The sequence below is a fragment of the Strix uralensis genome, chromosome 6 (genome assembly GCF_047716275.1).
Source record: "Strix uralensis isolate ZFMK-TIS-50842 chromosome 6, bStrUra1, whole genome shotgun sequence".
In the NCBI taxonomy this organism is placed as follows: Eukaryota; Metazoa; Chordata; class Aves; order Strigiformes; family Strigidae; genus Strix; species Strix uralensis.
In genome coordinates, this window is record NC_133977.1 from 23,722,122 (window position 1) to 23,747,493 (window position 25,372).

A 25,372-nucleotide genomic window follows, 5' to 3' on the forward strand; every position below is an offset into this window, starting at 1 on the left:
TTAGTATAGATGTAGACTTCTTTTTGTTAAGAAAATGGGAGAAGGCACCGGGTTTGTGATTGGTTATGCTGTCACTGTGAACTCAGTAATGATGCTATACAAAGAAAATGGACTTCTGGTTAACTACATTTAATCGTGATGCACTTTTGTGCATGAGGCTTTATGATGGAAAATTTGAGAGCACAGAAGGCTTTAGGAGAGCTGACAGTCACTAAGATTAAGGCATTGCCTTTCTATCTTGTCCTATCAGTCAGGGCTCTTCGAAGTGAGAAGTGATTTCAGAGGGGAACTAAACCATGTTTGCCATTTCCCTCTAAACTGTGGTGACATTGGCTGAGGTCATAGCATTGTCCTCACCAGTGCCTCTTATTGAAAAATCTATGGAGGGCTCATCTCCAACGAGAATTCACTACTATTCAGGAGCTTCCAGGTTGTAAAAATCTTCATTTTAAAGGAAGAGTGGTAAAATATTAAAAGCCATAGGGAGAGGGACAAGTTATAGGTTAGAAAACAAAGCTTTTGAGCAAGTTTTTAATCTGAATTTAGCTTGATCTCTGAACCAGTTTTCATATTATTCAGCTGATAGTTTCCATATTATTCAGCTATTTACTGCAGGGACAGTAGTGTAACTGAATTATTGCATGGCTAATAAAGTAGTTCTATGTTAAAGCTGATAAAATAATGCTACAATAATCTCTTCCCATACATTCATTGTGAGGTTTTTTTTTTTTTTCAGAGAACCATCTGGTCTCCTTGTGTATAATTGGTTTCCAAGTGCCCTGACTTTATGTTGTGAGATTACATTAGTCAAATTTAAACCCTCCATTAAATGTCAATGAACTGTAACCATTGTGACCGCATGGTTATTGACCCAGGTGCAAATAGCCAATGCCCAATTTAAAGATTCAGTTCTGACAAATGGTCTAGAATAATGAAAACATGATGAGACATGGTTGGGTGCTTCACTGACTAATTGAACAGGATTCTTGCAATTTGTTCTATGATACATGATTTTTCAAAGCCACAGGTGAGTAAAAAATCTATAATGTTTAATGTTTCAGAGTTAACTGATGGAATTTCCTGAACTGAAAGGTACCTGTATTTTTCCTTCAGAACAATTTAAGCTAAATGCTAAATTCCCTTTGCACAGTTAGTGTTTGGTTTTTTTTTTTTTTTTTTGGTTTTGTTTGATTGTTTTTCTTTTGTTTGTTTACTTGGATTTTTGGGGGATTTTTTGGTTTCTTCTGAATGGGACTGTTTGAAGAACAAGACATTCAAGTTCTATTTTGAAGCAAAAAGTCTTTCTGCATGTATGCTATCAATATCTGAGGAACCTAGTTTTAAAGAAAATGAAGGCTAGTGCTTTCAGGACCAATTTTCATTGGGTTTCCCCACCCCATTTATGTTAATATCTGATCTGAATAAAGATGTGATTTGAAAAAGATTCCAAAGGGCTTTGGATGAGGTCCCAATGTTACTTCATTCTATAGGATATGTTCCTTTGTTAGTGTTTTCCAAGTATTACTTGTTTAAATCTGGATTTTGAGTTCCTTAAAGATTTTTCTTTATCAAAAATCCAGCAGCCATACCTTAACTGGCTAGAGTAAAATGCTGTTTCACTTTAGTGCAGTTTCTGAGGTATTCTCTGCTCCTAGTTTGTATTTTGCACACACACAGGTAGATGGGATGATCTAATGCCTTCTATTATCTTTGATTTCTATTATCTAAATAATTTTTAATGCAGCTATCAGCAACAGTTTTTTTCAAGATGTTGGAAGTGATCCCCAGTTAAACATTCAGACTCTGAGGAAGGTTATTATTATTATTGTTATTATTATTATTAATAATTATTATATTCTTGTACAACATACTAATCTGCTATACTAATCTGTTTAAATCAGCTAATGAATGATGCCTGCTGGACAGGATAGTATGTGTATAGTATTTGATGTATTGAGCTTTAGAAAATATAGGAAAAATGAGTTTCCTTTAAAAAATGTGGGACAGTCACAATTTTTTTGGAAAAGTGACATCATTCCAGAAAGTTTAGCTCTAGCAAGTGTTTGTAACTAGAATTCTTATTCAAGTCTATCAATCATTGGGTTTTTTTCCACTTTTCCTATTATTTAAAACTGCATCAGCATTCAGGCTTAAAAAAATCAGTTGCAAAATACATTTCATAGCATTAAAATACAGTGTCAGAGGAAGCGCTGAAATGAGATTTCCCAGCATGATGTTTTATACCAGCATTTAAAGGACAGATTTATTTTTACAGTGTTCTATTACAAAATTTCATATAGATGTTATGGTTGCAAAGTCAAATAATAAATAGCTGAAAGAGGACAGGCAGAGAGTGACTTTGCTTTGCTTTACTTCTGTCTTCCTCATCAATTTACAGTATGACATTATCCATTATCTTTCTGAAGCAGAAATGCAGTGGGGGTGGCTTTTTAACCACTTCATAGCTTTTCACTGGGAGCCACATTCAGTAGTACGGTTCAAATGGTTTATATCAATTTAAATAGGTTTCTACATTTGTGAAGTTGTAAAGTATTTTAAAGCTGATGGAATGTGTGTGTATAAATACCACCCTTGAAGTTTAGATTTAGTCTAACAGCAGAACAGGTAGGAACTTCTCTTCTTTACTCCAGTAGAACACATTTTCATAATCCAGGTGACATTTCCAATTATAGTAATTTCAGTGTAAAACCAGCAGTTTGTCTATTAGCTTTCTTTATACAGTTCCACTACTCGCATGCTAAGCAGTGCAAAGGAGTCAGTACTAGATCTAGAAGCAAATGATGGCTTTATGTTTAAGGACAAGTTGCTAATAGAATTACCATTGTGGTGAACTATTTTATGCAGAAGAAAATATGAGTGCATAGTTGCAGTTAGTATCTTCTGGAAATTATTCATTCAGCCAATGGTGCTTTAATCATTTGAACCAAAAAGAAGCTTTAACAAAGATACAAACATTGTGATTTGATCATTTTTCTCACACTGATGGCTTTCTTTAAAATTTTTAATTCTTTTTTTTTTTTTTAACCGTGTCCTTCCTGAAAACATATACTTAAGATAAAAAACTGGCCCACCTCAGGCCAATTGCGTATTTAAGTTGTATTTTCCTTAGTTGTATTTTCCTTAGACTCACGTCACTGTGAAGGATCTGTGCCACCACTATCAAACTTCTTTGTAAATGGACCAAAAATCTGTTTTCAGATATCCAGCTCCAACCTCACAACTGAATTGACATATTAAAAAATACTGTCTTGAGAATGTGATCACTGACAGAACTGCCAAAAATGAGCTGAGAAACTTTTATTTTCTTAAGAAACTTCTGGAACTTTAGGAGATGTTGGAGGTCTCCTGTTTGAGACTATTTCAATCTATCAGACACAGCAAAAGGGAAGGAGCAGAATAAGATCTATGTTTTCACTGCAGGAGTGAAAATTTTTTCCCTACTTGAGGAAAATTGTCACTCTCATCTTCAGTGAAAACAATCTCAAGGGACTGAAAGCTGCCAGGAATATATGCTTGCTTTTCTTGGGAAGCTATGTTTATTTCAATATAAACTTAATAATGTCATCTGGAAATTAAGCCCTTGTTAAATCCTCTTCCATATGCCTGATGCAAATCCAGCTGAAGTGAAATTTAATGATTTGTAGATAGGTCCCATGTGAAACAGTGATAGGAATATGATGCTTTCCTTTTTCTGGTCAGAAGCAGGTGTTATGTGCTTTCTCTGTTGTATAAAAGAGCAGAAAGAGAACTTGGAAATGTGCACATGGTAGAGACTTTAACTAAGGAAGTACTATAATTTGTTCAGCCCGTTTGCCATCTGTCTCAGAGAATGGAAAAATTACGATTAAAATTGTAAATTTTTTCACTCTATGTGGGGATTAATTAAAAGCTCCTGTGATTATGTGGGGATTAATTAAAAGCTCCTGTGATTTTATGTTGTAAGTGACTATTCTAGTCCTGGCCAGACATTTTGCTATTGCAGTGGTAATTTGGCTTTACACATTTACCTAAGGAGAGAATTTGGGTCACAATTTAGGGGGTCACAGAATGTGAAGGGATTAGAATTTACCAACCAGAGGATGACTAAATCATCTCTGCTCATCAGAAACTTTTAGACAAGAAAAACCTACATCTATAGAGTAGCAATTAATGAACCAATGTCCAAATGAATGGATGCACTGAATGAAGTTCTGCAGAGGTCTGTCTTGCTTCTGGTATAATCCAGTAATATTGATAATGATGTGGATTACACAATGGAGAACATCCTTATTAAATTCGATCATGAGATAGGACAGACTGCAGATATGCTGAAGAACAGAACTAGAAGTCAAAATCCCCTTAATGAACAGGTAAAATGGGCTGAAGAATGTAAGGTGCTATTAAATATGGACAATAGCAGGCAGGATTAATCAACTGTGAAAATGTAGTTTGGAAAGCAACTGGCTCTGTAGCAATTGTTTGCAAAAAGTGAGTGGCTTTGGTGGATTACAAACTGAATGTGAATCAATGATGTGATACTTCAGTTAAAAAAACAAATGTCATATTGGGTTGTATAAACAGGAATATAATCTGTGAAACATGAAATAATATTTCTCCTTTGCTCAGTGTTGGTAAAACTGGTGCTGTAGTGGTGTTATGCACTCATCACTTCAGGAAAGATGTGCTAGAATCCAAAGGACACTAGTGGAAACGATCAGAAGTTTAGGAAATACACCCTACCAAGGAAAACTGAATGAGTTGCTTGCTTCATCTGAAGAGGAAGACTTTCTATTATTATTCAAATAAATACAGACTACTTATAAAGTGGAAAGGAATATTATATTCCATATCCTTGGTGGATTGCACAAGAAGTAAGGGGTTTAAATTATGACAGGTAAGATTCAGAGTAGACATTAGGGAAAAACTATTTTAGGAAAAAGAATAGTGAAGCACTAATTGCCTGGGGAGTTCTTCAGACATCTTTGATAAACATCAGTTAAAATGAAACAAGAATAAATGAACTTTGCCTTGGATGCGTAGATTTAATCAAGAGACTTTGGACTTTCCAGCCTGATGATTCAGTGATGCGCCAAGAGATGTACACATAAAATTCAGGTGAAGAAGATAAAAAAGAGAAGGGTTTTGTTGGGAATCAGCACTTCTTGAAAGCTAGTTTGGAGGGAAAAGTAACAAAAATGAAAGGTTGGGACTTTATGGGAACTGAAATTATTAAAAGTCACACATGCACCCTGAACCACTGGTCTGGCTCCTATTATGTTGCCCCATTTCAATCCAGGAATAGGCGTATTTCCTTCATCCTCTGGTAATTTCAGAGCCAAGCTGCTTCTCAGCTCTTCCCACTTGTGAGGAGCTGCCCAGCTATAGCTACTCACACTGCTGTTGCCAATATGAAGGATTTTGGTAGTTATACTACTATTAGCAGAAAAGAAGTGGTTCCTTTAGAGAGCTAAACTCAGCTGGCTGGGAAGTCAGGTGTGTAACACAAATAAACTGTGGAAATGTGTCTTTTACAGTCTTATGTCTTGTATTATTTAGGTAAAAGTTGTTAAAGCTTTGATATCTGAATGTGTTGTAATATGCTTGAAATGAGAGGTTGTCAGAGGTTTATACAGAAGTATAAACATACAAATGTTGATGTTTAATGACTGGAATAAGGCGTTTTAACTATGCTTTGGGATACATTACATTAAACAAAGGTGTGGATGAGATAACTTTGGTTATAAAAGAACATGTTTTGGAGAGGGCTTCTGCAGCACTATTCCCCAGGTGCCATCTCGGATGCTAGGCCTGCCCGGTCAAAACTAGTGTTACTGGCACATTTTGCCTCACAAAAAAGTGTTAACTTTGTCTCCTTATTTCTTCTCATGTATGACATCAGCTTAGCATGTCAGTGTGACCAATTAGGAATAAAGCTGTTCAGAGGATCAGGTCTGCTGTGTAACTCATCCCAGCCAAGAGCTGTGGGAGTGCAGCTGGTGGTGGTGATTCTGCAGATGTTGGTGTGGCCTGGGGGTCTTCCCCTGGTCACCCCTCCTGTTCCCCGATTGTCCCCCTGTCATGGTCCTGATGGCCACTGCCAGCTGGGACAGGACAAGGCAGGGGCGGGTCTCCTGCCTGCCGCTCCCTTGTAACTGAGGCAAGATCTGTCATATTAATATCTCAGTCTATAACCTACGGATATGACCTGCACAGAACTGGTAGTTTATTTTAATAGAGCCATTAATGGGGACAGGGCTGTTTGCAGTGGGCTGCAAAGCCCTGCAGAGCAGCCCTCATTCAAGGCACTGAAGCCTTTCAGAGGCCTTGCACTTAGGTGTGAGTCAGGCAGGCTTCTCTGAGGTGTTTTTCTACTCTGTTGTTTCACTGTGTCTGGGATATATATTCTGTTATAACTTGTGTTGTGAGCAGTGGCACTGCCCTGGGATAATGAGGGCAAAACTGAGGTAAGCAGTAGTTTAACGTAATATTGTTGTATGTTCACAGACAAACGTATGCTGATACTCTTTCTTTTTCCCCCCTCCCCTCTCTTTAGGACTTCTGATTTAAGTAACTAATCATCATGTCTGACCCTGTCGTTCTGCGTAGCATCAAGAGATTGGGAGAGGATAACTATGCTTTTGACTTGGATGGCAAATGTAAGAAGTTTATTCTTCAGTCAACTCCTTATTTTATAAAGCATGTAAAATAGGTGGTGGGTGGCCTAAGTGGAGCAAATAGTCTACAGAATACAAAGCAAATAATCTGTGGAATAAATATAGAGTTATGTGGTACCTGCTGTTATGGGTATACTGCTTGCAAAAAACTTTTCTGTAAAAACTACATATAACAATCCATACTCATGGACAATCTTTAGTTATCAGCCTACTATCTACCTAGGGTTTTATACTCATCACTTTGATGTACAAGTAAAAGGCCTTTACTGGGGAAAAAAAAAAGTTCTATCTTCTATAGTTTCTACAGCTTCTTTCAACAAACACATATATCTGTAGTCATACTTTTATTTGGCAGAATTCTTATCAGCTCTTGCTATGCGAAGATCTGCATTACTTCTCCTCATCAGAGCTTTTCCTCTTTTCTTCCATTTTTCCTTTGCAATGTGCACTTTTTCATTTTGCCAATCCAAAGGCAGCAAGACTCAAGGTGAAACATCAGAGAAACTGCTAAATATTTTGAGTTCTGTTTATAAGACTTGAGTAAAACTGACTATGAGATGGGCATTAAATATTTATACTGAATGTAATATACAAAGGAAAGCAAAAGAGTAGCACATAATGAAAGACAAATTGCAATACAGTGCAATGTACATGCTCCTCACATAGAGCAAAAAGGTTCACAAAGGTATTCCAGCACTCAGATATCACCAGATTCTCTAAGCATACATACATCTTATATTTTCAACCTCTCTGACAGCTGTGGCCTAATCCTGGAAGTGTTTAAGCTTTCATTAAAAACATTCTCCTAGGACCCAATGAAATGCTTCAGACCATGCATGAAATAGCCGTTCTAAACACAGGCCTTATGGGGATTTACAAATGTGGCATTCACTCCCAGTTTCACCTGCTTCATCACAAAAATAGGTGCTCTCAGGTTGGCTCTGAGCAAAACACAGCTTGAGGAGGAGGGATGCTTTTTTATCTTGGGTTCTCTTTTTTTCTTTTAATTCATCAGATGTCTTGTTAGAACAATCAAGCTGGATACTGATAAAGACTATGCAGTTTTATTTCACTTGAAATACTTTATGACAGATTACCTCCAGAAAACTGGAACTGTTGAAAGACAGTCCCTCTCTCAGAACTATTTTTCACCAACAAAAGAAACCAATGCAAACCATACTAGACTGAGTTACAGTGATTTTTTTTTTCCCCCTGCCTAGACAACAGCTCAGGTTTAAGGCAGTCCGGCCTCAGCCTCTTTCATTCCATAGGAAACATACATCTAACTTTTGTTAAAACTTGTGGCATGCAGCAAAATTCTTCACATAACCATGTATATAATGAAATTCCAGACAATAATCAAACTTTTTCAAGACTTTGTTTAATATAAGAGCCCTCTTCAAGCCTCTCTCCCACAGTGTCCCAGCTATAACTTGATCTGTGGTGTCAGTTGTTTTTTTAAAACTTAGTAGTTGCTGATTGATGCTAAGTCTGTATTATCAAATCTAGTATAATTCATTGTTTGGGTTTGGGATTTCCTTCCAATCTTTATCTATAATAGGGTGTCTCATAGGACTGTGGGCGTAGCAGTAGAGTCTGAACACATTTGGAGTATTCAGTCTGAGTTTGGGCTACGCCTTGCCTGGTTATCTTTGTAGAGATTCACTGATACCTGGAAACATAAAAGCAGCTGTTCCATCAGAAGACTGTACATGTGCTTGTTTATTGCTCTGACATCAGAAACTGAACAAGAGCTTCATGTGCAGAAGGTGTTATATTCCCATCTTCTGTCTCTCTGTGTTAGCCAGATAATTCCTTTGGTTTTAACCACCCTCATCAAATTTCTTTCACTGTGTTGGGATTATTCTGATAGACTAGATAATCTCCTATTCAACAGATTCAAAGGTCTGTTTTTGTTAGGAACTTCAAATCTATTGCTACAGCTGGTAAGAAGATAGTGTAGGAAATTATCCTCCGAATAGCTCAAATGTATTCTTAAAATCAAAGCTGGCATGCTAGATTTTGCAGCTGATTTTAAAGTCTGCAACACAGCAACAGCAACCTCAGCTCCAAGACTGTGAAAGAAACCAATGTTAATGTTCTCTGAAAGTCTGCTCTCTCCCCAGTATATTGTTACCCCAGCACACTGCTCTGCATCCTGCTGGAATGAGCAGCCATTTTCATGCTGAAGCAGTACAGATCTCCTTACTCCCCGCCCCTGCTGTTTTGTTTTGTTTTTAAAACTTCTCACTTAGGCTGCTAACTAAAGGCAGTTTCAATGCATGGGGCATTGTGGACTCTAATATTGGTGGAGAGGCAGGAGGAATGATGAGAAAAGGGAGTGAATAGGTTAAGGGTATATGTCATTTGACTTCTGGGACAGAAGACTGTTTGCTCCAGCCACTTACTTAGAACCCCTAGATTGCCCAGATTTATCTAGCTGGTTTAGGGGGTTGTTTTTCGTCTGCTGGTTTGTCTTACCTACTTGTCGCTTTTACTTGTTATGGGATTTTGGCAGAAGACTTTCTATGGGGACCAAAGCTATTCCTCTTTTCACAATTGGGGTTTTTTTTGGCCTAAGAGGTGAGTTTGCCTCTGATTTCTCAGTTTCCTTGGAAATGCACTGTGTTTTCTGCTTAATGTAGTGAGCAGTTTGTTGAACTGCTAGAGAACCTTTCCCAAAGCAAACATCATTGCTTCAAAAATTTACTGGCATTCTGTTGATTGATCGGTGAGGTTTGTTTCAATAACCATCTTTTATACATATTAGTAAGAATTAGCCATCTCTGGATCAACCTTTGAACACTACATCTGTAGGTGTAGTTAAGAGCCAGCTTTAGTTGGAAGCCTTTTGAGTACAATTTTTCATCACTTGAATCAAGTATCTGATTTCCTCAGATTTCCTTAACTTTTACTGTGTTCTCACAATACCAGTAAAAACTCAAATTCTTGGCAATGTTCTTTCACTTTTCTCTGATTGTTTCTTCTTCAAATTGTAAAATTTCTTTCTTACATCCCTTAATTCCTCTTTCAAAATTTTTTGAGCATTTGAAGATTACTATGGCTTTTTTCTTTAGAGTTAATAATTTTTTTCATCTTCTCTACATTCTTTTCTATAAAAATCATGTTCTGTCCTCTTTTCTACTTTTTCAATTGTAGCAGTGTGAACTGTTATTCATCTGTTTCTTTCTTTCTCTCAAATTAAGCATAGGTAACATAATTTCAAATTCTCCTCTTCTTAAAAACTGCTGGTCCACAAGAGCTGGCTCGCAGTTCCCTCGCACTCTTGAATAGCATTGATATACTCTTGTTTCCCTCTTCAAGTTCATAGATAAGGATTTCTTCACCTTTGGAGAATGCTTATTTTGCTCTCTAAATTGATATGACTCAGAAAGCTGTTCCACCAGACTCTTGTTCCTCCCATTATTAAACCAGTAACCAATTCCTTCATTTTTTGAAAAACACTTTGCATTACCAGCCTGCAGAGGAAGCTTTCTCTAAACCTGAACTTTTTCAACAAACCCTGGAGAATCTTCCAGGAATGGTTTCAAACAACTACAGCTGTTACCAGCCACCAAACTTCAAAAAACTGCAAACAGATGTTTCTTTTTCCTTCACAACCAGATCTTTTCTAACACCAAATGATTCTTCGTAATGATAATTTTACAAACTAGAACCTTCCTGGAAAATGTCTGGGATTCTTTGAATACACATATGGTCTTATTGAAAGAATTTTATTTTCACCATCCCCAAGTTACAAACAGAACAGAATAAAACCAATAGAGTCACTGTTAGTTAAAGCTAAATAATTATCTTATTAACCCCAGAAAGGAGATGTAATCAGCTGTTCCTTCAGTCCCAAACTCAGACTGCTTCCATCTAACATGGAAATGCAGAACCCTAGAGACAGTGGAAAAGCCTTCTTCCCTTGGGTAGGAAAATGATGAAGGCAAAATTTGTGGTTGCAGTGACTTCTTTGCACCCTCTGTGAATTGTGATGCAACATTCCTCTGTGTTTGCTCTGTGAGACAAGCCTGTGCATGCCCAGTGTTGTGTCACTAGATGTGAAGAAAGGAAGGCACTGCTTGAAAAGCATACCATAGTTCTGAACCTGATGCTGAGCTGCCAACTGCATTGTAAACGAGCAAGGTGCATATGCCCAGTGCCCTTAGATAATCCAAAGTGTGCTGTATACATAAAACTAGCTCTTTATTCATTGTCATCCCAAGTGATGCACAGCAAATATTTTCTACATCAGCCCTTATGATGACAATTCTTTGGGGCCCCTGCCAACACAAGCTATGCTTTAGGTATGACACATTTAACAACATCCCTTGAAAGGGAGCTAAATCCAGACCTGTTCCAGGGACTAAGGAGTTGCCCTATAGCATAATTATATCTTGTAGTATAACTCCATTTCTCTAAGCTGTGGTTCCTTAGAGAGTATCCCAATAACAGACATCACTGTGACAAGTTCATCTTACCCTCCAGGAGCACAGCTGCCTCTCTTCCACAGGATTTGCAGTCTCTAAATTGTTGGAAGGCAAGAGTGAGGAGCTGCCACTCCTCCTTTCAGGTAGTGTGCATGGGCTGCTGTAGAGTAGCGTTCCTCAATGAGACAGTGTACAAGAGAAGTACTTGAATACTAGCAAATAGTTTACAATGAAAATGAGTTGACTTTTGGCAAATGTCCTGAATAATGTATTTAGTGAAAACCATTTTGTCATCTGGGCGACTGAAAACTTGAGACTACTTCTTCAAGAGAAGACATGCATAAATTGATATAAATGTACCAGTGAATTTGTGGACCCATGTCAGTTCTTGTTCCTGGCTAGATGTATCAGTGGGAATAATATGCTGATAACTCAGGAATGATCAGGTCCCATGGGGTTCTAGGGTTTATGTTTCACATGTCTACAGAAGATTATGTACTTTAATAATAATTATTAACTAGACTGTGCATTTATTTTCTCTAACAGGTAACAGCTTCAAGAAATCAGAGTAAGTCATGTACACAAATGGAACAATCAATATTTCTAGGAATATTCAAAGATGTTAATGTCATCGGATCAAATTGATGTATTTATAGAATATATGGTATTTAATGAAAAGCTGTTCTCTAGGAGTTGAACTGCCTTATTTGGTACAGGTAGACCAAAACAGTCTTAGAAAAAGAAAAGCGGCAGCAAAATATGGTGTTCTGAAAATGTTTTTGATATTCAAATTTATCTTTCTTCAGTGCTTTTAGTTTGATAAATGAGTTTTTCAAGGAATTTTAATCAATCTTGATTAATTTCTCTTAAAGCTTAACTGTGAGACTTTAAAATAAAAGGAATTATCTCACTTCATTTGAGTTCTTGAGATATTAAGATTTAAATGTAGAATTCTAGATAGTTAAAAGATGAAATTATTTAGAGACCTTCAACTTCAGCTATAATCTGAGATTTGAATAGGGTTAAGAGCCTCCCTATTCCTAGATCTTGAGACAACTCTGTAGCAGACTGGACATCCTAATGGGTGCTGTAATTTATGCCAACTCTTTTTGACACAGTGGACACAGTCTAAGAACTAGTCCTAGAATGAGGAAGCAAGAGCATCTCTTTTTGTCTTTGTCAGGTTGCCTATCTCAGAGAGAACCAGCCCAGTATTCAAGGTCTACCATGGTCCTTGCACATATCTTGAAACCTGGGTTCTCTTGGACATGTAACACACATATGGTCCTACCTACTACACATATGAAGCTTCCTTTAGAATTTCTAGGATCTGGTTTCTGAAAACTGTTCATGACAAATATAGTTTGAATTAATTTGTTTCATTAAAAAACCCTATCCAAATTGAAAATCCCTACTCATTCATCACTGAATGTACACAGCTGATGATTACTTGCTATAGTATGGATCCCATCCATAATGGTACAACTAGTCCTTTAGATTTTAAATGATCATAGAGAAGAGCAACACATAATGTGAGCACTGGAAAAAACCCTGTATGGTAGGGTGAGAGATTCTACTGCCACTATGGACATATGAACATACAGGCAATGTAAGAGGGAATGGGAACAGGACCTTTCTCTGTCTTAAAGAAAGGACTAGCCAAAAATTTGGATGGTAGGTTTTTTTCTAACTGACCTCAAAGAACCCACAATCTACATTATAGCAACAGTGTTTTGAGGAGCTGCTTATGAAACAAAGCATAAACCTTCAGATTATTTTAACCTAACCTCCATTCTAGCCCCTGTCTAAAATTTAAAAGAACCATCAATCATTGGTTCCAAAGAAATCTGAAAGAAACAGCTTGTCTCTTAAAATTCTGGGAAAATATCTCAAATAAAATGTAATTTCAGAGAAGTAACAAAGAGAATAAAAGAATTAATGTAGAATCTTATCCTTTTTCCTAGGGATTTCTATACATATGAAGAACCTTTTATAGAGAAGAAAAGTGAAAAGTGAGTTAAGTTCAATTCTGTGCACTAACTTTGCATATAGAAGAAAATATGTGCTAAAATACATGTTTATAAATTTATGTTTTCTGTTCTTGAAGGTCATCAGAAAAGAAAGAAAACAGTATTCGTGTTGGATTCTTTCAGCTGGTAATGAAAGCAATGGCTACAAATATTTTATCTGTATTGTGCTGCAGAATAAGAGACAATAATCTATATGGTTGTTTTGGGGAATAGCTGTGACTAAGCCAAACTTCTAAGGATTAAACCATTTGGCATGAAATCCTGCCATTAAAGTCAATGGGAATTTAATAGAACCCTTTGTCATTTTATCAGCTGGGTATCAATTATAGGTATTTGTGTCATAATTGTCTATTAAGCACATTATATTGAACCTACAGGTAAGATGTGGAGAAAAGAGTTAAGATGCACAGCAGGGACCTAAGTGACTTGGTTCATTCTTATTTCTGCCAAAAATTTGCTGTGCGATATCTGGCAGATAATTTACCTCTGTTGTAATTGCTCCATGGGTATTAGAAGATCTGGTAACTATAGAAACTTGGGAATGGACAATACTGTATGGTATGTCTAGCTTTTGATGGGTCTTGGAATCCCATAAGGTGCATCTAAATTTAAAAATTAATGTAGTAGAGAGATGTCCAACCTAGCAGCATGCATCTAGGAGGTTTTATTACTTCTGCTTTGCATGTAGTCTAGGCAGTTAGCTTGTAATGTGTCCAAATATGGCGCTGAGTGTAGTACTGGGCTAGTGTAGTTACATCCATATGGCTTGTTCTTTACCTGGCTAAGTATCTCAACCCTTGGTTGGGTGGGGAGAACAGCCTGTCCACACAGAGGGCTTTGAATTCTGTAGCCTGTTTTGCACAGATGTTTAACTCCTAAAGTGCAGCTGGTAAACAGAGTGTGTTTGCATCAGATGTGCTGAGAGATTAGGTATCACATATCTGTGCATTTTGTGTGGTTTTTTTTTAAATCAAGGGAGTTCTTTTTTTAAATCAAGGGAATTCTTAGACTTCTTATGAGCAAGGTTTGCAAAACACTAGTAGTGCTACAGTTTTCTTATTTTTCTTGTAGAAAGACCTTTTATTTATTTCTCTTTTACATTAACTGACTTTTTTTTCCCCTTTATCTCATCTCTGCCCTAATGTCCCTTTTCCATATATGCTACAAATTCCCCCCCTTTCTTCTCTTAGACACATTATAGCACCTACAGAACCTGGACAGGTTCTTCAGCAGGTTATGATTCCTCTTTACACTCCCATTTCAAAACATATAGCATTTGATACTGATATTCTATATGGACAATTTGATCTATATATTTACGCATAACTTCAGTCTGAGAATCAAACTTAACACAATCATGACAAAGGTAACAAGTCGCTATATCTTAGCTGAGTCACCAGTTGCATGTGTGAATGCTCTTGGCCCAGAGCAAATGTAAGGTACTAGGATTTAGCTCAATCCTTTTTTTATTGCATACTATGTCATATTTCTATACATTTCTCCCAGATTAAGAGCCAATGCACAATTGGCTGGCTCAGCCAACACATTTTAGAATATTAACTAGGAGAACTTGCTCTGAGATGTTTATGTGGCTTTTGACCACAGCACCCCAATTTTGAGAAATTGGCCAACTCTCTTCAGAGGCTCTGCATAATGCCCTAAGGTTTTTTCCTCCCTTCCTTCTCTCTCTGTCCCCACAGGAAAACTGCAAAGCAGACTATATATATGAATTATAATTACTATTAATCTTTTAGCCAGTTTCTGGAATGATGATAATGTGGAATGATATTGAGCTATTAATGTTATATGATAATACATTCATTCACATGGTCAGATTCTGCTGTTAACTAAAAGGGAGCTCATAATAATTTATGAGGCTGTAATCACAGGTGCGATTAGATTAGATTGGAGAGAGAGAGATTTGTCTTCTTTCTGTATTGAAGATAATTCTGAAATTTAAAGAGAGTGATTTTGTATCTGACTTAACTGATTAACGATTTATCAGTATATAACCAGCATGATGACGGCCTCACAGCAGAGACCATATTTTTTTCCTGTCTCTTTAGTTTCGATTTTCTTCATCTATGGAAATTTTAATGATGGCTCTTGGTAGTTTCTGTGCTATTGTTCATGGAGCAGCCCAGCCAGCTGTGTTGCTTGTGTTTGGTGCAATGGCAGACACATTTATTGAATATGACATTGAAATGCAAGAGCTTAAAGACCCAGGCAAGACATGTGTAAATAACACCATAGTGTGGATTAATGGTACTATTCATCAGAATGAAAAGAACGCCACAATAACATGTGGGTAAGTAGTAGATGTATTTGTTTCTTTTCCTTTGTTATCATGGCTTGTCAGAGAACGTATTCCTAGTGAAGGTCCAGTTCAGCCTTTAAACCTTACATTTTCTATCCATAAGGCAGAAAAGGGGCATGGTTCTTGTTAGAGAGTTCTGTTCCTGAGTTGGAGATATTACCTGGAGGGACAGAAGGTCAGCTTGGGTCTTGACCTTTCAGCTATAGATGTCAACAAGGATATATTTTGATGATGATTGTTCTGATAACAGATGTACCTGCTACACATCTGAGTTCATTAATCTGTTTTCTCTGATGACACTGTAGGTAATACCGACTTCTGGTCCTTCTGGTCAGGACTTAGGTACCTATAGGTGCCTGCTGACTTCTGAGCTAGTTAGCTAAACTTTAGCCATTGAAGAGAAATGAGTGCTTCTAGGATGCAATTCATCTAGCTTATGGGAGATGTCTAAGGCAGGTCAGATGAACTGCCCTTAAGGGTGCCTGTTTCTTTCCATTAACCAAAGTAAATGGAGTCTAGATGATTCATTCAGATACAGATATCTGTCAAAGCCAAATTTGAACCTGTAACCTTTCCTAAGGTTCTTTTTCAGTGCATCATTCCAAGGGTTTTCTAATCTCTGAGTGACATTTAATTAGATATTTAATTAGAATTAAGAGTTGGTTGTCTGAAGGTCTCTGAAATTCAGAGCACATGGGAAGAGATTCACATTCCTACATGTAGGTGATTAGGGCCAAATTATTTGCTCCAGGCTGTCCAAGCCAGCCCTCTGAGATGGGTCTGGCAGATAGAATACACGATTTGCTACAGACCTCTGTTCCTCTGAAGCAACAACTATACATCAGGCAGGATACATTAAAGCATTAAAAATGGTATTGGATATCTGTGTCAGGCACCCGAGTTGTTTCCATGATTGTATTTTGCAAGAGATCAGGTCAGGTGCATAGTGTTTCCTTTTGGCTTAAAACTTCAGTGTACCAAATTCTGGGTAAACAGAACAAAATTTGCTGTCTGCAGGATGGTTTAAAAAAGTTATCTAAAAGCATAACTGATAATGACCTGAAATGCCTATTTCAAAGCAATCTAAATGCAATAGCAGCAACTTAATGCCCTTCACTGATATTAGGAGTAATTTAATACTCCCACCTGAGCTAAAAAAAAGATCAGATTAGCAAGCTTATGGTACAAAGTAATACTCGAATTGACTTTAACAGTCCTCATTTCTCCCCGTAAAACACTTTTTAAATCTGAGTGTTATTAGTTGGTATAATGGCACAAAGCAAGCGCATTCAACTTCTAATGAAAACTTGTTGGGCAGCTCTTCCCTGAAATACCCTCTCACCTGTGCTGTTTCAGGGCATGCAGTCTGGTGGGGTTTCTCCGAGACTGCAGGGTTGCTCCAGGACGGCAGCGCATTTTCTAATACCTGCCAGCGCCCTATCCCTGTGCAATAGGCAGAGCAAGCAAACAAGCCACTGCTAGTGCTAGCCCCAGTACTGGGAAACAGTGCCTCCGTTAGCAAAATAAGCTGACTTGCCAGCTGATGTGACTCTAACGTGAAGAAACAGCAGCCTAGAAATTTGTGAGAAACTTAAAACAGTATTGCTAACTTTTTTTTTTTTTTTTTTTTTTCCCCCCAGGCTGCTGGACATTGAACAAGAAATGACCAAATTTGCAGGTTACTATGCAGGAATTGGTTGTGCCGTACTTATGTTAGGATACCTCCAAGTCAGTATTTTGTTTTCTATTTTGATTTCAAAGTTTAAATCACTAAATAATAAGTTTATATTAATTATGTTCCTTTTAACTGCTTAATCAGCTGCCCATTTAAGCAAAGCAGATGCTTTCAGTTCTCATTCTATCAGCTGAAATAGGTTAGCTCTGGCAATCTGAGACCTCCTTGGATTTGTGCAAGCATACCCTTTGTACAAGGATATGTTCTACCCAGTGAGATGAATGGATGCTGCTTCTTCCACACCACCAGAAATACTTGCTCAAGTGTGGTTACTATGGAATCCACATGCCCTCCCAAAAAAGCTGAAAGGCATGCAAATTCCCAGTAGGCATCTCAGCTGCATTGAGTGCTGTGTTTCCATTATAGAGATATTACAGAGTGATAATAGTGTAAAACCAGTGCTGAAGAAGAATCACACCCTACCTATTCTGTAGTAATGGTTCAATCCTTATGACACAGATGAGCCACAAACTTGGACGATTCCTGCATAATCTGCTAAAGGGTCCACTGCTTTTGAAGCTTTTTATAATCACAAAAATTACTTGTCATTCTCCTTCCTGAAAACTATCCCAGAGTTTTGCTGAGGTAGGATGGCTGCCATCCCTATATTACTTACAGCTATAGATGGAAAAATTTTTGTCTGTATGACATTCATGTAACAGCACAAGTGATTTAACTTGCATCTCCTCTCAGCCTATGAGAACTGAGACAAAGGTTTGATCCAGAGGCTTTGTAAAATCGTTGGATTCTTTAAAGAACAAAGGCATAAAACAACTATCATGTCTGTATAGCTAGAATGTATTTTACTTGAATAGTAATTTTATCAATAGCCAAATTGCTCTTTCCCATTTTAGCCAAATTGCTTTTTTCTATTTGTTGGGAGTAGAAAGACTTTTAACTACAATTTATCAGCCACATTATGCTCTTCCCAGATCTGCTTTTGGGTTATGGCTGCAGCTCGTCAGATACAGAAAATCAGGAAAGCTTATTTCAGGAAAGTAATGCGAATGGATATAGGCTGGTTTGACTGTACATCTGTAGGAGAATTGAACACCCGAATTTCTGAGTAAGTAATCTAGAAAAAACATATGGTACAGAGAACACTTTGCACTTCCTTCCAAACACAACAGAATAGCAATAACTGGGCATTTGACAAACACCTTCTAAGAATATAAAATACAGCTATGTTCCCGGGAGCAGGGACCAGTCTGATTATCTCCCCCACCTTTGAACTGAGTGTCATAACTGTTAAGCCACTATTATTTCCCTTTTGTGCCTTAACTGTCAGTAGATAGGGGTTTTTTGGTTGGGTTTTGCTTTTTTTTTTTTGTTTTTTTTTTTTTTTTTTTTTTTTGCCAGCTTGTCCTATCCTTCCCTTCTCCTCCTATGTCCAGTCCTTTCAGAGTGATCTGTAATTTGGCTGCTAGTGCCACACTCCCTGAGGCTGGAGATGTGGGTTTGAACTCACTCTTACTTTCCAGAAAGGAAAATTACATTAGGAGCACACTTTGCTTTTGTTGGCTTTTTTTTAAAAAAAAGAGTGACCCTTGCTTAATCTTCTGCTAAAGAAGGTACAAGCACCTACCTTTAGAAAGGGACCCAAGGAGACCAAGAAACCTTCTTATCCCGGGTAAACATCTAGCCCTGAGAAAAGCACAGTTTAAGGCTTGCTCCTTTTGGTAATGGTTCCTGTTTACAGGCTGAAGGCAGCTGCGAGGTGAATATGCTGACTCTAGGTGGCTCCCTGTTCTCAGTTGTGCCTGCGTAATAGTAGTCAAATTTGTAAAAGATTTTTTCCGTAGTTGAAGGGGATTTTATTTGCCTTTACTTACTGCCCAGTGGTATCTATGACCTTCTGTTGTGTTCTTTTCATGAAGAATAAATGCCAAGTGTAAGTCACTGTGAAGAGTTTCTTTGGCAAAAAATAGGACTGAGCACATATTTGTCTAATAAATAACACTTAGTTCCCTGTTTTTTTGAACAACATCGTCCTGTGCTTACAAAGAGCTTCCTGACTGCAAAAAAAATTATCCAGAACAAATATAAACATGTTCTTCAAATCAACACTCTTAAATGTTTCAGTAGAGGACTGTAATTTTACCTGATATATCAATGAGTTGACAACTTTGCACTTTAAACTTCAATGCCACTTGCTCCCATTTATTCCAGGAGTTCCCAGTTCTTCTAATCTCAGGGCTGGGGTAGTAGCCAAGAGTGGCAAAAGTATAATGACTGTTTGGCTTTAAGACATTTTTTGTGTGTTGGCAATGCATAAGAGAAAATAAATTAACTGCAGCTGCCTAGGGGTCAAATGATGTTAACCGCTGCACCACTGTCCCCCATGTGATAGAGCTGTCATTTTTTCCACTGCCTCCAGTGTTAAAGTGGCCCTCCTCAGTTTTCCCATTCTTCCTCTCATTTAGATAACAAACTACCTGGTAGGCTGGGGAGAAGAACCAGGAGGTCGTGGAAGGTGGAACTAGAAGAGAGTTATAGCCCTCCTCCCTTTTCCTGCCCCCTCAGCAAGGTGGTATGGTACATTCTCAGTGCCCCATGATGGGAGGAATGTCATATCAGCTATACTGTTTTTCCATTATCAGATAGCCACATCCAGCTGGGATGTCTCTGCCCCCTCCCTTGAAACAGCTGGGGCACAGTAGTAAGAAGCAGCTAGTGAATGAGTCTGCTAGCAGGATGACTTTTCCTGGGAAAAGAAAATATCATCTCTGAGTATTCATGTGTAAAAGCCTTCTGCCATTGCAAAGGCACCAGAGTTTCTCAGTGTAGCCCAGGAGCTCTGGAAGGGGTGACGGTGGAAAGAATAGGGGTGAGGAAGGGCCCCCTCCAAGGGAAAGCAACTAACGCAAATGTGGCCAAGACCTGCAACACAAACAAAAGATATGCTCACCAATCTTCTATTGGATTTTGGTTTTTTTTCCAGTGATGTTAACAAAATTAATGAGGCTATTGCTGACCAAGCAGCAATCTTTATCCAGCGCTTAACCACCTTTGTGTGTGGATTCCTACTGGGATTTGTCAGTGGCTGGAAATTAACCTTGGTTATCATAGCAGTCAGCCCTCTGCTTGGGGTTGGAGCAGCTGTCTATGGCTTGGTAAGTGAATTGTGAGAGGTTCGTGTTGAGGTGCTGGTGAAAGAGAAGACTATTACACCCCTTTAAAGTCAAGAGAGGCAGATTATGGTCACAGCAGCACCAGGGGTGCAGGCAGGGGAAGGGCAGGCTTTGATTCCCAGAATAATGTATCCTGCTTCTAAGATGAGAGAGTAAGCATAACTTCTACTGGGTCCTGTGGATGGATATTATGGTTGCTGAGATCAGAACCTGGCCTACACCTTCTTTCTATTACTACACACCTGGTTTAGATGGTCACTAGACATGGGGCTCGATCATCTCTATGTAGATTAGGTGCTTTTAGAGATGATCAAGTTCTGGAGCTATAAAATAGTTGAAAACAACTACTCAAACTTACCTCAAGCTGTCCCTGCTCCTGGAAGCTGCTGTGTCCTCTCTCAGTTGCTCCTGTTCTGCTCCTCCATCGGCTCCCTACAAACTCCCCGTCACTGTGCAGAGGAAGGACAGTGAAGAGGAAAACTTCAGTATCTTCTTCCTTTTCACCTCCTTTCCCACACCCAGCTGGGCTGGGCGGTTCCTGCTCCTCCTCTGCACTCTCTCACACTCTGCTCTTTGGTTTAGTTCAGCCCTTTGCGTATCTCACTTCTTCCATGCCAGGAACAGTTTGCTATGGTTTTGCTATCAAACCTCTAATGTAACTGACTAATTTCTCATCTTCCTGCTCTCCTTTAGCACCTTGTGCTGGCTGCAAGTAGACGACATGAATAATGACTCAGTGTGAAGAATCATGGCAGGGAATTAAATAAACTCCAAAATGCCTCTTTCTTTCATCTGCAATTTCTTTCTGAGTTCATCCCCCTTTATGTTTGTAATTTTACCCCTTTCCATTCTTATTTCTCTGCCCCTGTCTCTTTCCTTTCACATACCCACTGTTAAGTGTTTCCTCCTTACAACCTTTCCAGCCCAAGTCTTTGGTTTTTACCATGAAGAAAACAGACCCAAGGTCAAACTAGTCTGGTTTCCTGTCTCCAAAAGTGGCTAATAGATGCCTGGGCTAGGGTATTTGAAGAGAGAAAGCAAATAATGACACTTTACAATTTCTAGTGGTATGTCATTCCCAAGCCAGTGTGGTACCTTCATGTAGAGTTGTACATGACTACATTTTATTCCATTAATTTAAGCATTTTTTTGAGCCTAGGTAAGCTTGGGGCATCCAATGTGCTCTGAGCTGCTGTGTAGGGATCTATTTGCTGTCAGCCCAAGAAACAAAGCACAGCGGTGGGCAACATCTCTTTGCAACCTTCTCCATCAGTATCCTTCTTCCTGAAGCTGGGCTCTGCCACAGTGTCTAAAGGGCTGCTTTTGCCACTTAAGCTCACCCTTCCTCCCACCATGTACAGACCCTCAGTCTGCAGCCTACTTAAGTCCCATTAGCAGCAGAGAGGGAGGGAGAGAGGGAAAGCAGGTGTTGTCAGTGGCTCTTTCTAGCTACCTGGAGCAGAGCTGTTGACCAAGGGGATAACTATTCTGCAAAACATATGTTACAGAGGTATATGCCCTAATATTGGAAGACAGAAGTCTGTGAGTGTGCAGTGTGCCTAGTAAAAGCCTGCTCAGAGTGGAGGGGGTGACCTCATGCAGAGCAGACAGCACAGTGTGACAGCCAGCACTGCTTACTGCTGCCCTTGTCTGCATCTACAGTTCAGGTTTAACCAGCATTTCTTATGCTTTTTTAGGCTGTGGCAAAACTAACAGGCCGAGAATTAAAGGCTTATGCAAAAGCTGGAGCTGTGGCTGATGAAGTGCTCTCATCCATCAGAACAGTGGCTGCTTTTGGTGGGGAGAAGAAAGAAGTTGAAAGGTTTGTTTGGACAAATTGCAAGGTCTCTGATTTCTTTTTCCTGTAGCAACGTAATGTTGTAATGCGCTTCAGAGTCATGGCAATTAGTCTCCAAATTCTACAACAATGAGCATCTGTTAGCTTTGAGAATTATGTGCAGGCATGTTACAGAAATCTAGGTGTCAAATAACATTACATATGCAAAACCAGTTTCATAATTCAGTCAATCAGTGAAATAAAACATCTGCAATACTATCTTCAAGTCATTCCCACTAGCAGGAACATACTGGCAAATTTTCCCATTGTATGTACATTGTATGATATATCACTTTTGCAGCACATCTGAAAACTTTGAGTACTTTCAAGCTAAGAGAACTAGTTCCAGCAAGACATAATGATTTGATGGTGCTAAACTGCAAATTTCTTTTAAATTCATTCAAAACATAACATGGGTGTAGGACATGCTCTGGAGTGTTGGCCAAATTCTCAAATCCTGTGTCAGTCTGCTAAAACCCCAGCCCCCCCTGGCAAGGTATCTGCAGTGGGTGTGGCTTTTCTTGCGCTTATTACACTAGAACTTTCAGGGATTTCATGATCTGTGAGCACTGATGGCTTCAGCAGTGGTGTCTCACTTCAGAGTGAGAGGTATCAACCTTATGTGGACCCTCTGTTGACTGTAGCACAGCCAGCCATTGAAGATGCCTCATTTTGTTGGTCTTTGCTCATTGTGAATTTTATATCAAAATAATTTCATCCCCTCTCATTTTTCTCTCTTTCTACAGATATGATAAGAATCTGGTGTTTGCTCAGCACTGGGGAATTCGAAAAGGAATAATAATGGGATTATTCACTGGTTACATGTGGCTTATAATTTTCCTGTGTTATGCATTAGCCTTTTGGTACGGCTCTAAACTTGTCCTTGAAGAAGAAGAGTATTCACCTGGCACACTTCTGCAGGTACCCATTTTAGCTTGATGCAACTTTTCTGGACTGCTTCTTAAAACATTAATTCTGGAACATGTATTTGTAGTGTTCTGGTATCTCGTGGCTTAGTGGTAACAAACACTGTATGTGTCTTTTAAAGATCATTACTCAGTATATGTATGAAAGCATATGGCAAAATTGGATAAGATTAAAAAAATAATCTGTTTATTTTAAAGTTTTGAAATGCTGCTTACTGTGATCAGAATAATACTTTTGTTTGAGAGCCTGCTACACAATTGACGGAGGCATGAAACTAGCTTTCCCATTTTGTGGGTCAGCATGTGGCTTCTGGGTATTGGCTTCTCTGAAGAACTTATTTTGTGATGGAAAACACCAATGTGGTAGAGAGAAACCTAACCAAAGAAAGTTTTATCAAATCTAAGCTCTCTCTCATGAACAGTTTCTGTTCCTTTGAATCACCATTTTCTGTTGCTAATTGCCTATCCAGCTCTGTAGATGACAAAGAAGATGTAAACATATATGCTAATAAAAACACACATGGCTGTGGCTCCTGCAGTGTGTACAAAAAACATATTAACCTGCACGGCACTCATGCATCCACTTCTGCATAGTAGATGCTATAGACACTGACAAATTGATAAATTACTCTGAGGACATTGTAAAATCATAAAATCATAAAATGGTTTAGGTTTGAAGGGACCTTAAAGATCTAGTTCCAACCCCCTGCCATGGGCAGGGACACCTTCCACTAGACCAGGTTGCTCAAAGCCCCGTCCAACCTGGCCTGGAACACTGCCAGGGAGGGGGCAGCCACAGCTTCTCTGGGCAACCTGTTCCAGTGTCTCAACACCCTCACAGTAAAGAATTTCTTCCTTACACCTCGTCTAAACCTACCCTCTGTCAGTTTAAAACCGTTACCCCTCGTCCTATCTCTGCACTCCCTGATGAAGAGTCCCTCCCCATCTTTCCTGTAGGCCCCCTTTAAGTAGCAGAAAATCGAATCATTCTGTTCAAAGAGGATCACTCACAGGAAATCATTTGCAACTGATCTTGACATCAGTAGTTGATACAAGGTAGTGCTGTGAAAAACAAAGTAAGCAATTTCCTTGCCTTGCAAATGATAACTATAATTCAGTGCTTCCAAATGATAAATGGCAAACAGTGGGGAGATACACTGTATCTGAAAAATTGCAGGTGTCAATGGAGAGACTCTCCCTTATGCTCCCCTTCCTCTCAGTTTCCAGTCATCTTCCTTGTCCTTCCTGTTTTCTACCATACACTCCTAGTCTGGCAGGGGGGAGGAGGGGAGGATTTATAGATACAAAACATTTAAATATGCTTTTCCTGGTCTTTGAAAAAATGGTCATACACCAGCCATACTTCACTGAGATAAACCAAGCCTTTCCTTCTATCAAATGTACAGAACCTGTTCCCTCATGTTCGTGATGGATTCTGACATGCATATAACCTACTTGCTTTGGGACTTGTTCACACAAGAATATTTGTTTGTAGTAAAGCTGAGTATGAACTTATGGCATGATCTGTGCATCACAGCGTAGATGTTTGCAGTGCACAGTACATGTACATTAGAGTCTTCCACTTTAGCTATGGGGTTATTCTCAATAAACATCACTATGGTGCAAGGGACAACAGAATCCTGTGTACTTTTATTTCTTTCTCAACAGTAGTGTTTCCTTATACACTTTGCCCATTTATCCTGACTACTGTTTGTGTTGTATTCAAAAGGTTGTCTGAGTCCTTGATTGCTTCTTAGCAGAATTCTCAGGTATTGCCAGACTACAACAAAGGATTACATACCAGTTCTCCTAATGCTCAGAGTGAATGTTCAAATTATCAGCCACAATAAATCAAAAAATGGACCACAAGCCTACAATGAAGACATTATCCAAATATTTATAATCTGTTCTGACAAACCACCTCTGTAACTGAAAAACTAAGGAGGAATAAACCAGATTAAATTCTAGGAAAAAAATGTTCATTCTGACAAACACACCCTGGTATATTAGCACTGAGAAGGATAAGCTATACTTACAATACAGTGCAGCTCACTCCTTATTGTAAGAATAGACAATGAATGAATTTGCATGTGTGTGGTATATAAGTGGTAAATGAGCCTTTATCTTTTGATGTTCACCATCTTCTAGTGTCCTGTTCTTTGAAGCCCTTGTCTCTTATCAGAATTGCCAACTTTTTCAGCCTTGGATGGTTCCTGTCTACACTTAAGAACCTTGATAAAAACCCCTTCATATGGAGTGAAGTATTAGCAGCAGTTAGGAGATTTTGAA

At 38.6% G+C, this 25,372-nt stretch overlaps 2 protein-coding genes across 2 annotated transcripts in view; one reads left to right on the forward strand and one right to left on the reverse strand.

Moving 5' to 3' along the window:
• Positions 1-20,717, reverse strand: part of DHRS9 (dehydrogenase/reductase 9) — a 32,443-nt gene extending 11,726 nt beyond the window's left edge. The window contains exons 1-2 of the mRNA XM_074873297.1: positions 20,679-20,717; positions 18,775-18,949 (exon numbers count right to left, since the gene is read on the reverse strand). The gene's annotated coding sequence lies outside the window, so the exon portion shown is untranslated. The remainder of the gene's footprint in view (positions 1-18,774; positions 18,950-20,678) is intronic.
• Positions 1-25,372, forward strand: part of ABCB11 (ATP binding cassette subfamily B member 11) — a 57,700-nt gene that overhangs the window by 4,058 nt on the left and 28,270 nt on the right. The window contains exons 3-10 of the mRNA XM_074873971.1: positions 13,072-13,119; positions 13,215-13,263; positions 15,204-15,445; positions 17,095-17,182; positions 18,122-18,255; positions 20,131-20,302; positions 22,018-22,142; positions 22,904-23,078. Coding sequence (XP_074730072.1) covers positions 13,072-13,119; positions 13,215-13,263; positions 15,204-15,445; positions 17,095-17,182; positions 18,122-18,255; positions 20,131-20,302; positions 22,018-22,142; positions 22,904-23,078 — 1,033 coding nt within the window. The remainder of the gene's footprint in view (positions 1-13,071; positions 13,120-13,214; positions 13,264-15,203; positions 15,446-17,094; positions 17,183-18,121; positions 18,256-20,130; positions 20,303-22,017; positions 22,143-22,903; positions 23,079-25,372) is intronic.